Source organism: Atta cephalotes (assembly GCF_000143395.1).
Source record: "Atta cephalotes unplaced genomic scaffold scaffold00023, whole genome shotgun sequence".
NCBI classification, from domain to species: domain Eukaryota; kingdom Metazoa; phylum Arthropoda; class Insecta; order Hymenoptera; family Formicidae; genus Atta; species Atta cephalotes.
The window spans coordinates 4,874,084-4,886,773 of NW_012130087.1; the positions used below are offsets into that span (position 1 = coordinate 4,874,084).

Below are 12,690 nucleotides of genomic sequence, written 5' to 3' on the forward strand. Positions count from 1 at the left end.
CGCGACCGCGCGCTCCGCGCGCGCGTCGTCGTCGTACGACGGTAGGTAGGTAGGTAGTCGTCGTCGTCGTCGTGTCGTGTTGTCGTCGTCGTCGTTCTTCTTCTCTCTCTCTCTCTCTCTCTCTCTCTCTCTCTCTCTCTCTCTCTCTCTCTTTCTCGCGCGCGCGTTCAATCTCCTTACGTCAAGTGCCACGCTGTGCAGTGCGACCGTCCGAAATTCGCGAACGCGATATACTACTCCAGGAAATTATACTCTGGACTCTTTGGAGTTCACGTTCTTTATGTGTTTCAAGAATCACGCAATAATCATTGTCGAATTTGCTAAGTGCGATCTCTGACCATCAAGTTGTGAATGGACACGAATCTACGAATATCGAGACGTATTCTTGAAATAATTGCGAAGTGGTGCTCAATGCATTAGAAGAGTTTAAGCTTTCAGTATTGTTCTCGGGTTTCTAAACATTTATCGCCGGGTTGACGTACTACAGCGATACCGAGCTTTGACCGGCGAGCCTTAATCGATTTTTGATTGCTAAATTCTAACTGCCAAGTTCCAATTGTAATTGTGCAAGTGTAACTGTTAGGATATCAGGTAATTATTCTTCTTAGAAAGATTCATCAAGAGACTTTGGTTCGCTTTTGTCAGAGCTTAAAGGTCATCAATTGATCTCTAAAGTTAATTATAAAAGTTAATTTCCTTATTAATGCGCGTAACCGTGACTTAATTAATATCGGATGCGCCGGCGTGCAATTCGTTGAAATATCTTGGTGGAACGCTCGGCAAGTGGAGAAATGTATTATTTAATCCACCGGGTCATCGGCCTTCCTAGATGCGATTAACGCGACTCGTGATCGCTGTTAATCGACAGAATTAATTTATAAGGAACCTCACGTACGTTAATTGAAACTGCTTGTGCGTATATATCGACATGACGCAATTATCGATTCTTCCAGCGTTGATTAATTCTCACCGTGATTAATTTTCACCGATTGTCGTTTTTACTGTAATACAGAAAACTGATACAATTTATTACAATTTTTATCAACCGATATTAAGGATCGAAGTAGATTGATCGAATTTTCGAAAGATGCGCGAAAATAGAATCGTCATATGGCATATCGCACAAGAATTCTCCGAAGAAAATCGATCCTATTAAATAAACAAGTGGCGCATCTGCGCATCTAGTATTTACACGTCGTAGACTTGCTACATGCGAAGAAACTGATATCTTGGTTTCCGATTACGCTCCTCTATCGCGAGCAATGAGTTGATTTCTCACTTACGTAGACGATGAGCAGAAAACATTCGTGACACATGCCGAAATTTAAGTAGGTAGATAAAGACAAAAGTAAAAGATCTAATCAATCGTGTGACTGCGAAATATTCGAATCAATTACTCAAGACTATATTCTTGGCCATATCATTTTATTTAATAAATATAATTTTTATCCGTTTGACATTATTCGAGATATAACACAAGAGATTTGATTAAATTTGATTTGATGTATTTAAAAATTACTCGATTTAATTTGATTTATTTTGAAGGGAACAAGATAATCTTTCAAAAGCAATTTTTTTGGCACGTAAATTATTTTATAATAGAGTATATTTTTCAAAATATACTCATGGATTCTTATCGTATTATCGATAATTTTATATTTGTTGTTTCTTTGAAAACGCTGAATTAGTATTTGTTCAGAAATATACTATATCACAATCAATAAACGTTTATATCGGTTAAGCATGTCATAATCACGTATTTTGCTGAATCGTTCTTGTGTTTGCTGGATTTTTGAATGAAAATTTATTTATGATTCATTCATTCTTGACTTTACTTTGACCGCGTTTCTGTTAATAGTGTCTGTGTAATGGAAGTCTGTTATATAATATAATGGATATGATTAAAAATTTGTTATTAAATAGATAATTATGGTAGATAATTATAAAAGATAGGTTATTTCAAAACTATATCTGAATTATGATTTTATTTCAATCATATTTCATTTAATTTAGTACGTGTCGCAATTTACGGTTGTGCTTTGTTGTTCAACATTGTGACGTTCGCGATACGGTCACATTACAAGAATTTCTCGTGAATTATATCGTCGCAATGCGCCCTGAAAGATAATGAAGTTTAATACGTGATACGGGACGCGTTATCTAATCTAGATATCATTTAAAGCGTAGTAGAAGCGAGAATTGGAGACGTGTAACAACTTGCGAATTTCAATGCGCAAAAAGTTAATTTTTTGCGCGTATTATTTTTTTAATTCATCTACTGATCAATCGCATTATGCCCCAATGCTTTTACGGAGCAAAGTTGCATTTTCGTATAATGATATTGTGATTAATCAATGAATTAAAAAACTTGCTTTATTTCTCTGTTACATTTGTCATATTTTTCATCGTTATATGTTTACTACTTCGTCATTGTGTTTTTCCATCAAATATTTCCCTGCTATGTTGATTGCTTTTTCGTTTTCCTCTCAGTTGTTTTCACGTTATACTATTTATTTGTTTATCATATTAATTATTGCTCAGATATTTTATTCTTATAATTACGTAACATAGAATATCTGGAGATTTCTTGCCATACCAACAGAATCGATTGAAAATATCATAATTGCAAAATCATAAATTTTAAGAAGTTATTTTAGTTTTCTTTGCAACAGTTTTTGCTTAACGTAGACGGAGAAAAGAATTAAAATGCCTCAATATTTTATGGCGCCAATTATGCCCCGAAGTGGTTTAATCTTTCATTCAAAATTAAACCCGCCACTTCTCTCGAAATATTAAAATTAGCTCACGGTGTTCAGCAAAAAAAAAAGAAAAGGGAAAACAGCAAAACAAAAAGTTGCGTGTCGCTGCGGGGGATGAATGCATCCTACTTTTCTCGCGGTCGTCTTCGCGCGCGAGCGATAAGCGAGTATGTATCGGTATGCGTGCATACGTGCGTGCATGCCTGTCCTTTTTTCGTAATCGCCGACGTGTCGGCGGCGCCAAGCTAGAAGACGCGGAGGAAGGCCGACGACCCGTTATAAATGGAACCAGAGAGACGGCATTTCTTGAATCGCTGCTTGTGTTGTTATTCGCAGCGCAACGTCGGCTGCTGCGGGACGAGTGAGCGAACGAGTGAACCAGGCTCGGAAACCACCCTTGCTTTCGAAGGTGCGAAAAAGGAGGAGACAGTCTCCGTAATTCTGAATCGTGCTCGAGTTTGATGTTCGGTGTAGTTTGAGAATCAGAAAAGAAGAACGGAAGAATTTAGAGGAAATCGAAGAGGAAGCACTTTCTTCATATTTTTATACGATAAAGAGACGCTGGAATAAAATTAATTAGTAACGCTAAATAATGCGTGACACTTGATGAGAAAAAAAATAGAAAGAGAGAGAGAGAGTGCGGATCAGCTGAAATCCTTGGCTTTTACTTGTAAAACTAAATACTGTAAGTGGTATTAGTCGTTCGGAGAAGAGACAAGCAAAGGGAACGATTTATTTGATTAATACGTACAATCATTTAACAGTTAGAGAACAAGAAATTTTTCAAGTACAGAAATTGTTTGAGAGACAGAGTCTTACTGGTGGAGGAGAGAGAAAAGGATGAGAGGAAAACAAACAAATCGTGTCATGTGAAATTTGTCATCTTTAAGGAGAAATCGTGATAAGATAACGGCGGTCGTTGCTACTAATAAACGTGCTCGACGAAAGAGATCACATTGTGATTTCTTGATGAAGGAGATTGTAATCGCGGCTGTCATCTTGAGAAAGGAGCTCGATCGCGCTCGATTCGGAGCTTCGCGAGTCGCAAGAGTTGTGCAAGATTGGCGTGTCGTCGCGCGGCTGCAAAAAGGGGGCTGTATTACTCAACACGCGGCTTTATCGAGGATCCCGCGCGAAGGAAGAATCGCGTTCGACATGCCAGACGGGGACTCGTAATCGCGGTTACGCTCGTTCATCAGGTAGAAAACGACACATGGGACCAATATCGGCTGCCTGTTCATTAATCGTCGCCATAATTTCCTCCGAGTCATCTGAAATTAGTAGGAAAGGTTCTAACGCTGCCATTAATAGCTCCATATCTAAGCAATGATGACTTCAGCTGATGATTAATAGATAACCGCCGATTAAATACCTGATCGAGGCAAAGAAAGAGAGCGAGAGGAGAAAGGTTTTCGCTGTTTCTTTTTGAAGTAATATTCTTGTGCTTCAATATTGCGCCATAATTATCAATTCTCTATTCATTCTTCACATAATTCTTCTGAAACACTAGATCCGTACGTTTTCTTTCCCTCGAAAATCTCTTTCTTTCTCTTTTGTGTGTAAACGAAAGAGAATTTAATGAAGTGCACGAGAGAATAATTAATGATTGATAATTATACCGCTACGAAATTGAGCAATGATGACTTGAGCAGATGATGGACTGTTCGTTACAATAATTAATTTCGTAAGAGTGTTGAGAGTGTCGCGTGTGCTCGAGAAGGACATCAGCCCTTTTTATGCATGCGAGTGAATGTCAGTGTTCTGCCGAGGATATGAGTAAATAAGTGACGGCGATAAAGTGCAAAGTGATGTAATTGGTGCATTCGCTGCGGAGGCAATGTGTGATGCCAAATCAGCCCGAATGACACTTAGCCCACGCAGCTGATGACAAACGTAAACAGGATCAAGGTGGTCGTCCTCGGCGGCCCCAGAGTCGGTAAATCAGGTGAATCTTTTTTTTTCTGTCTTTTGATTTTGCTTCATTCTGATGTAAAAATAATTTCATTTATTTATTTTCATCAACGTATACTATTATCAAAATCACAAAATTCTAATAAAGAAATCACGATTAACTCAATTAATTCTGTTGCAAGTATAATTAACTGAATTAATTCTAATTACTAACAATAAGTTAACTCTTCGTCTACAATCTGAGTTTTATCCAGTTTAAGTTTTTTATTGTTTTAGGTTTGCAAAAAAGAACTCCATTATTAACAAGATATTTTTAGTGCTCTTTTATTTCAGAGAAATTTAAGTGAAATTTTACTTGTGCTAAAAAAGACCTAGATTTCAAACGAAGAATTAATTTATTTGCTTGAGATTGCAAGAAATTCTAATCAAATTGTACGATGTGTGTGTGTGTGTGTGTGTGTGTGTGTGTGTGTGTGTGTGTGTGTTTGTGTGTGTGTGTCGCTTTTGTTTTGTGATCTACGAAGAGAAAGGTTTTGCACGTTGACCTTGCCAAATTACAATAAATTGAATCGCGTTAAAATGGATAACGGAAAATACTGCGGAAGCAATCTTGATTTCCTATACGAGAACGTGATGCGATTGGAACACATCGCGTTGGAAACGATATCCATTCGGTGACGAGCGAAACGGCGAAAAAAGTTGCGTATTGATTGTGGCGCAATGTCGTGAAATATGAAAAAAATATTGAATCACGTCGGAAGGACGTTCATTATGATGGACGATACTAATATCGCGTCCTCGTGCAGCGTGTAATTTCTGCGCGTTGTCTAATAGCGCACCGACGCAACGCATTGAATGAAAGTGCCGTTAAGATGGATACGCATAGTCCGTGGAATAATACGTTGCATTAGTTAACCCGACAGTCGCGCGACGCATACAAAGCGAGCAAACGAACGGGCGATAAGGCGGTTCGCCGACCTCGGAATAAATCCTATTAATAACCGCTAGGACCAGCCACTTTAATAAAGGCGCGCTCTTCGTTTTATTCTGATCTCGTCCGATCTCGTACATGACTCTCCTCTTTCTTTGCTTACCAATTTTGCATCTTCATATTATTAAGTTACTGGAATCAACCAATCATCTACGAACCATCTCATTGGCTACGTTCAGAGTAAAATGTTTATTTTGTAACTGTTGGAAGGGTTTCTTCGTGCTGATTGAATTATATTTTTAAGCTGATATGCATAGTCGGTCTTATTTTATGAAGTCTTTATCTTAAGTAATATTTTATTATGCTAATACAGCTCTGTGATCGTTTCACGACATCTTTGTGCTTAAGATGCATCTTGAATATAAGAATCGATTATGAATATCGGTCTCAGAGCTACAAGAATAATTCTTCTTTCTCTAATCTGAACGAAAAAAATATTATAAATACATATTTTTTTATATAATAAATACATATTTTTTTGAACACAGCTATCGTCGAGTTATTATATTTAAAATTGCATTCTAACACTGTTAATTATATATCTTTTTAAGATATTGTTATATCTCGTAATATCGAATACCTTAAATTCTTCAATCGTTTTCGTATCTTCGAATAGAAAGTTGTGTTGCCTGATGACATCGTCATATCTCGGAATATCACAAATTGCCATTTTCAGGATTATTGCATTTTTTTCGGGAACATATTTATTTAATTGCATTTCGTTACTTTTGCATTCGCACTGCTGTGCACGATCTTGATTGCTGTAAAACACGCGACAATGTCGTCTGTTCTACTTTTTGCGACAAAAACGGTGCATTCTCACGCGGCGACGGCGGCGATGCGATAGGAAGAGGGATATCTCGACGGGTGCGAATCCTTAAAAGTCTCTTGTGAGACCCCGCTGGGTATAATAAGGACCTCCGTGGACGTTATCGGATATCATTCCGTGTGACCGAGAGGAGAGGGGAGTTGAAAAATTCTGCACGGTTGCAGCAGCAGGTTGTAAGATCTGGACATTCGATACGTCCGTTCCGTTGCCCGATTTATTCGATTTTGAATTCCAAATTTATGCGGTAACATTTCTCCTCCGCATTATCGCACCTTCGCCTGACACACTCCCGTGTACACGCAAAATAACCGTAACTCTTCTAATAAATAATAAAGGAAATGAAAATTTTGTTTGGAAATTTGGAATTTGGTTATCACGTATTAATCTTTATATGCCACACTACAGGAACACTTGGGTATATCACATTCAACCCAATTCAATCGCTTATAACTTTCATAAAAATGTATATATTGTAAATAATTTGTTTCAATTGAAATGTTAAATATTAAGAAATATAACGGTAGCAAATGTATCTTTATTAATTTAAAAAAAAGTTTTTTTACAAAAAGTTAAGCAATGGAAAAAATATTTAAAAAACATTGGGCAATGAAAGCCGGGTATATATATCGAAAGGGTATATATATCGAAAAGGTGTTTAAGAGTTAGTTATGTAATAGGAGCTTAATTTTCGCAAAAATAGATAGTAATGTATAGCATTTGAATTGGATATTTCCAAGTAAATTATAGAATTCTTCAACGACAAGTAGATTTCGCAAAAATTATTGACAGTGAGGAATCATGAAAAGAATTATGGTCATGCGAGAAATGCAAGATTGTTATCTACAGCCATTTATCTGCGTTAACGCTTATTGAAGAGGCAATTGGAGGTCCGCTATCCAAGCCCAGACATGTTCATAAATTCATTTGGTCTAAACGATTTGCTTTATTGTCGTGTCACAAGAAAAGCGGACAGAATAGTAGCTCGTGGAAGTCGCGCTTCAATGGATTTCTTTTCTGCGAGATATTAATTTGACACTCTTATTACCATTATTACCTTTTTAATATTTTAAATATAGAATTTTCTCCATTATACGATCAAATTACAATTTATATTCGTTTTTAGAAAAATCATATATCCCATTACTTTTTTAAAGACAAATGTCTTTCAGCAAATATTATTGTACATTTTCTTCTTTTCTTCTTTTTTTCTCTCCTAATAAATAAATCAATTTTTTATTGTATAAAAGTGTTATTATAGCATTTTTATTCTAATTTTAAAATTGTTATTGTTAAAAATTGTGTTTGGAGCTATTTGGAGCAACTAAAAAAATTATGTACAGAAAATTTTATACTTTCTGTACGAAAAATTAACATGCCAAGAACGAAATTTGTTTCAATAAAAGATAGTGTTGAATGGGGTAGACAAAAAATTTCAACGAGACACAAGAGGATGCACTTGATTGACAACGTGTCGCACCATCCTGATCTTTTTTTTGTCTCGTTCCCTCTCTCTTTCTCTCTCTCTCTCTTTCTCCCCTCTCCTTCCATTCAAAGCGATCGTGACCGTAATTACTATTTTCTTACGTCCACCAAGCGGCTTATCCTCCAACGATCTATCTATAGAAACCCGCGCTGGCAACCATCGCACGTCGGCGAATGGTTGCGTTTTGCTCGTACCGTTGCATCTTCCACATTACATACAATTCTTCGCAGGTGACTTAATCGGCTTCTCTCTTCTTATTCTTTTTCTTCATTCTTTTCTTATTATTCGTTCTTCTACCTGCCTAGTTTTTGCCTTTCCCTTTTTTTTTCTTAATTTTGAACGTGATCAATGCTTGCATGCTATCAGTTAAAATGTTACCTCTTTGAAGATTTTGACTGAGTTTTTTGAAATTTCATTTAATAATAATACCATTGCGGTCGACCTATTTTTTTCGATTTTTTAACTGTACGTTGGAATAAATTTTGATAGTTGTTATCTATAGCAATATTTTGCATTCTGCATGAGCTATTAGTTATTTCTTATCTTTTAATAAGATGGCTGCGTTAGGCCCTACTATATTGTTGGCATTCCCAAGTTGATTCTACGAAAGATAAGAATTTTATTATAAACACTTTGTATCTGGCACGAGTGTCAGGTTTCCCTCGCATTTGGATTTGAGTGCAGTGAAGAGTGTGCTTTCATCAGACCCGGGCGCTTGGCACAGATTACTCTTGGAACTATTAGGCGTTACGAGCAACATTCTCGTGTCCACATCAATTACTTCGATTCGCGCGGCCTGTATAGGATTACGCGTGACATTGCCTCGATTTGATGACAGTCATCTCCAAGAAAGAATGAGTCTTCTCGATTACCGAATTGCTTAGCACAATATAATAATCCGCTGATGTCTTTGTATGATGACTGTTGAAAATATATACATAGTTTTTATAAAATTTCTTATTTTTAAATTATATATAGTTATATATATTCAAATGCAAAATGCTAATTAATATAGCAACATGTCAATCTTTTATTATACTAATAATTTAGTTTTTATGTATAAAATAGAAATAGATTAAATACGTGAATTTGTTTTTCATAGATATTTTTTATAGATTTTTTTATAGATATATATTTATCTATCGAATATTTAATTTTTTAAATAAAACGGAATATAAAATATTTGCACAATTGGTACCCTATATAATTATAATTTATATCTTTTAATAAATTAGAGTTTCCTTCTCTTTGAAAGGATCAGTTGAGGGATCAGTTCTTGCCGGTCCATCGACTTTCCGCAAGCGTACATTGAATCGCTGTTGAAAATAAATCGTCGTCCAGCTGCACGGAAATATTTCGAAGATAGGCACTCGTATCTCTCATCTCAGCAAATGGCTCACGAATGAAGTTCTATATTCTGTTCCTGCTCGTGTCTTTACCTCTCCTCTTCTCTTTTTCCGTTCGTAATATTTCCTCTTCCCTCCCATCGTCGTCGTTGTCGTTGAACTCGACGATAGATTTATAAACAGTGTATATCTACGGGTACAGAACGCTATGAATCTATATACTCTACTATAATAAGTCTTGCGAAGTTTGAACGATGACAACGACGACGACGATGCCAGGAACGTCGTCAATATGTTGAATCTTAAGCCGCCTTTCGCGCCGCAACGAAACGGAATTTATGACGCAAGAAATTTATCGGCAACCACAGGAAAACTCGTTCTTCACGAATATTTATGGTTTCTTTATTAACATTGAAAATAAGTTAATGGCGTTTCAACACCTGCTCATAAAAGCGCGCGCGTCCGTCTAGCTAGAGAACGAAAATACGTCTTCTTACATTATTACTTGTAATTACGATTCCACAGATGTATCATCAGACTCACTACAATTATTCGCGAGATCGTTTTTGAAGTTAATCAATTTCTTTTTCCTCTTTCTGTTGCAGCCGTGGTTGTGCGGTACTTGACGAGGCGATACATCGGCGAGTACAGCTCGACCAGTGGTAAGTGTTTCTTCATTATTCCCCTTTTTTTTTCTCTTCAAGATAATTGCCAATGTGAAGCGTGAATGATTGCGTTCATTCGTTGTTAATTTCGAGACGTCACATTCTGGATAAATGTTCAGTTCATATCTAAGTTTCTTTCTTGCTTGCTATCGACTTATCTCTTGGGGGGGCGACTCCGACTCGCGCGCGGAATGCTCACCCTGTAGTACAAAACGCGAATCTAAATCTTGATCGGTGCCTCTCGCGTGTTCCAGCGGGGACCGCGACGGAAAAATTCGCTGTGAAATATTCTCGCGTTCGAAACCGGACTCTAATTCAAGGGTACCAATGAAAAATCTTAATCATGGCGCCTTGCGAGCGATGTCCCGAAGGCATTCTAGCGATCACAGAAATACACGAGATAAGGGGATAGGGGGTAGCAGCGGAAGAAAGATATAGAGGGAGAAAGATATAGAGAAAGAGAAAGAGAGACCGCAACAGACACCGCTGGATCCATGGAGGGCGGAGATTTAAACACTCGATATGAAATAGAGCCTATAGGGAGGGCCTGCAGAATGCAGATCTCTCCCATAACTCATGCAGGCTACTTCGCCGTAATAATTGCCGTGCACGCCCGCGGACGGTATAAGCTATGACGGCGAGTTTCGCGGATATCCGAGTCGCTTGGAAAAATTCACCGTGAAGTATTGTCCCCTTAACCCTGAACCGGTCGGTCGCTCGTATTTTTGTAACACCTCTATGGCCGAGCCGGCTGTACATCCTCACCGGCGAGTACCACGCCATTTTATTGCAATCCCAATAGCTGTAGGGACATTATCGCCAAGATAACCGATGCTTGAAGCAAATATAATTATGTAAAATACATAAATTTATAGTCGATTAGAATAAATTGCAGATAAAACTTCCTGAATGGCTTTTATCCGTATTCAAGATTATGAATCCTTTTTGGAAAAGGATTTAACTTTTTTTACGTTAACAAGACACAAGAGTGGTTAAGAATCACCACATCAGATGTTTATTGGTCTATTTTTTTTTAAATATTTAAATTAGATGATTAATTAATTGTCTGAATTAAGTTTGGGAAAATGTAATATCCTGAAACATAAAAGTTCTCGGAATGAAGATTTACAAGAAAACTTATAAGTCAATTTGCACGCAAAGTTTCTCCTTACTTTCTTTACAAGTGCATTCACATTAATATAATGTACGGAAAGCTTCCCGGTACAATAGTGCAATCATCGATTTATCGAATTTCTCTCGTACATAACTGGCACTCAGAATCAATCTTGATCCCAATCGATCTATAATGTTGCGATCGATAATGCCGAGAGTGGAAGGGTGCCGTCGCGAGTGCTCTCTCCTACCATCGATATTAATTAATTTCCTGGGAAAATGATGGATAATCACTCTTGAATGTAACCAGGAAGCGGATAATCTATATGTTCCCCCTCGATCAAAAAGGGGGATAATCGCTCAATCGATCCTCAAAGATGACGCTATGGACGCTACGGAACTGATTACTATCCATCAAGAATCAATAAAAAAAGATAAGAATAATGATAGATAAAAAATTCCGACGTAGACATGTAAGGGGTCTGAAGATATTATACAGATTGCTTTGTATAAAATAATTTCTATAGAAATAATGTATAAACGAATATTGGACAAAAACTTTGGTTGACTTCATCAAAAAAGTATCTTTCCTTTTGTTACTTTTTGTTACATTTTTTTATATCGTGCAGAATTTCTTGATAGTAATAGTATAAAATTTTAGGATTTTGATAATAAGATCTTTATATTTATGAATATTGAGTCTTCAATTTTGTTTGTTAAGAATTTTTGTTTTTTTCTTTTTTATAAGGAATTTGCTAATGCAAGATAGCATTCGGAGCAATCATATGCAACAGCTCCGTCATTCTCTTTCTCTCTGTATCTCTCTTTCTCTTCCTTTTTTGCTTGCTTCTCTTTCGGTACATCTTGTGTGAAACGAATTGAAAATGCGTCGACACTTCGTGCGACTCGTGTGTGGGTTATCGCCTATACTTTCGTTCCCGATCGTTGGAGAATCACTTTTCCGAAGAAAACGCCCTCAAACGGTGAAAGCGAGGCCATTGATTTCCTTCAGTTGGTTTGCGTAGGTGAACGAAACGTGGAAAAATTTTTTTAGCGTATTAATAAAAATTAATTTATTTTGTAAATTTAAAGATTATTCGAAAAATGTGATTAATAAAAAAGTCACTTTCAAATTTTTATTATATTTTGGATAATTATAAAATGATAATTATGTAATTGGATAATAATTAATTACATTAAATAATTTTAAAATTAATTTTCTTAAAAATTTAGAGGTAAATATTGTAAGAAATAAATTTAAAAAATATAGAATTATTAATGTGAAATATTTTAATCAAAAGCAGAGAGAAGTATCTAATTTTATATGTATTAGGTGTACAACTTTGCTTCTGCCGTTTTTTTTCCGAAATTCGAGGCTTTATTGTAAAAAACTGGTTATACATTTATGATTCAAAATATTGTCCATCGCTAGCCACTACTTTCTCCCATCTTTCGGGTAGCGTACGAATCCCGCGTCGAAAAAACTGGTCATCTTCTGAGGCTATCCACGAATCGATCCAATTTTTTACTTCTTCATAAGACCGGAAGTGCTGATCAGCCAGGCCATGTGCCATTGATCGAAACAAGTGATAG

General features: G+C 36.5%; 1 protein-coding gene across 1 annotated transcript in view; it reads left to right on the plus strand.

Moving 5' to 3' along the window:
• The first annotated feature begins 4,643 nt into the window (after window positions 1-4,643).
• The window catches only part of LOC105619964 (ras-related and estrogen-regulated growth inhibitor-like), a 42,667-nt gene continuing 34,620 nt past the window's right edge, over window positions 4,644-12,690 (plus strand). Inside the window, exons 1-2 of the mRNA XM_012201478.1 lie at window positions 4,644-4,704; window positions 9,925-9,981. Of these exons, the coding sequence (XP_012056868.1) occupies window positions 4,644-4,704; window positions 9,925-9,981 (118 nt within the window). The remainder of the gene's footprint in view (window positions 4,705-9,924; window positions 9,982-12,690) is intronic.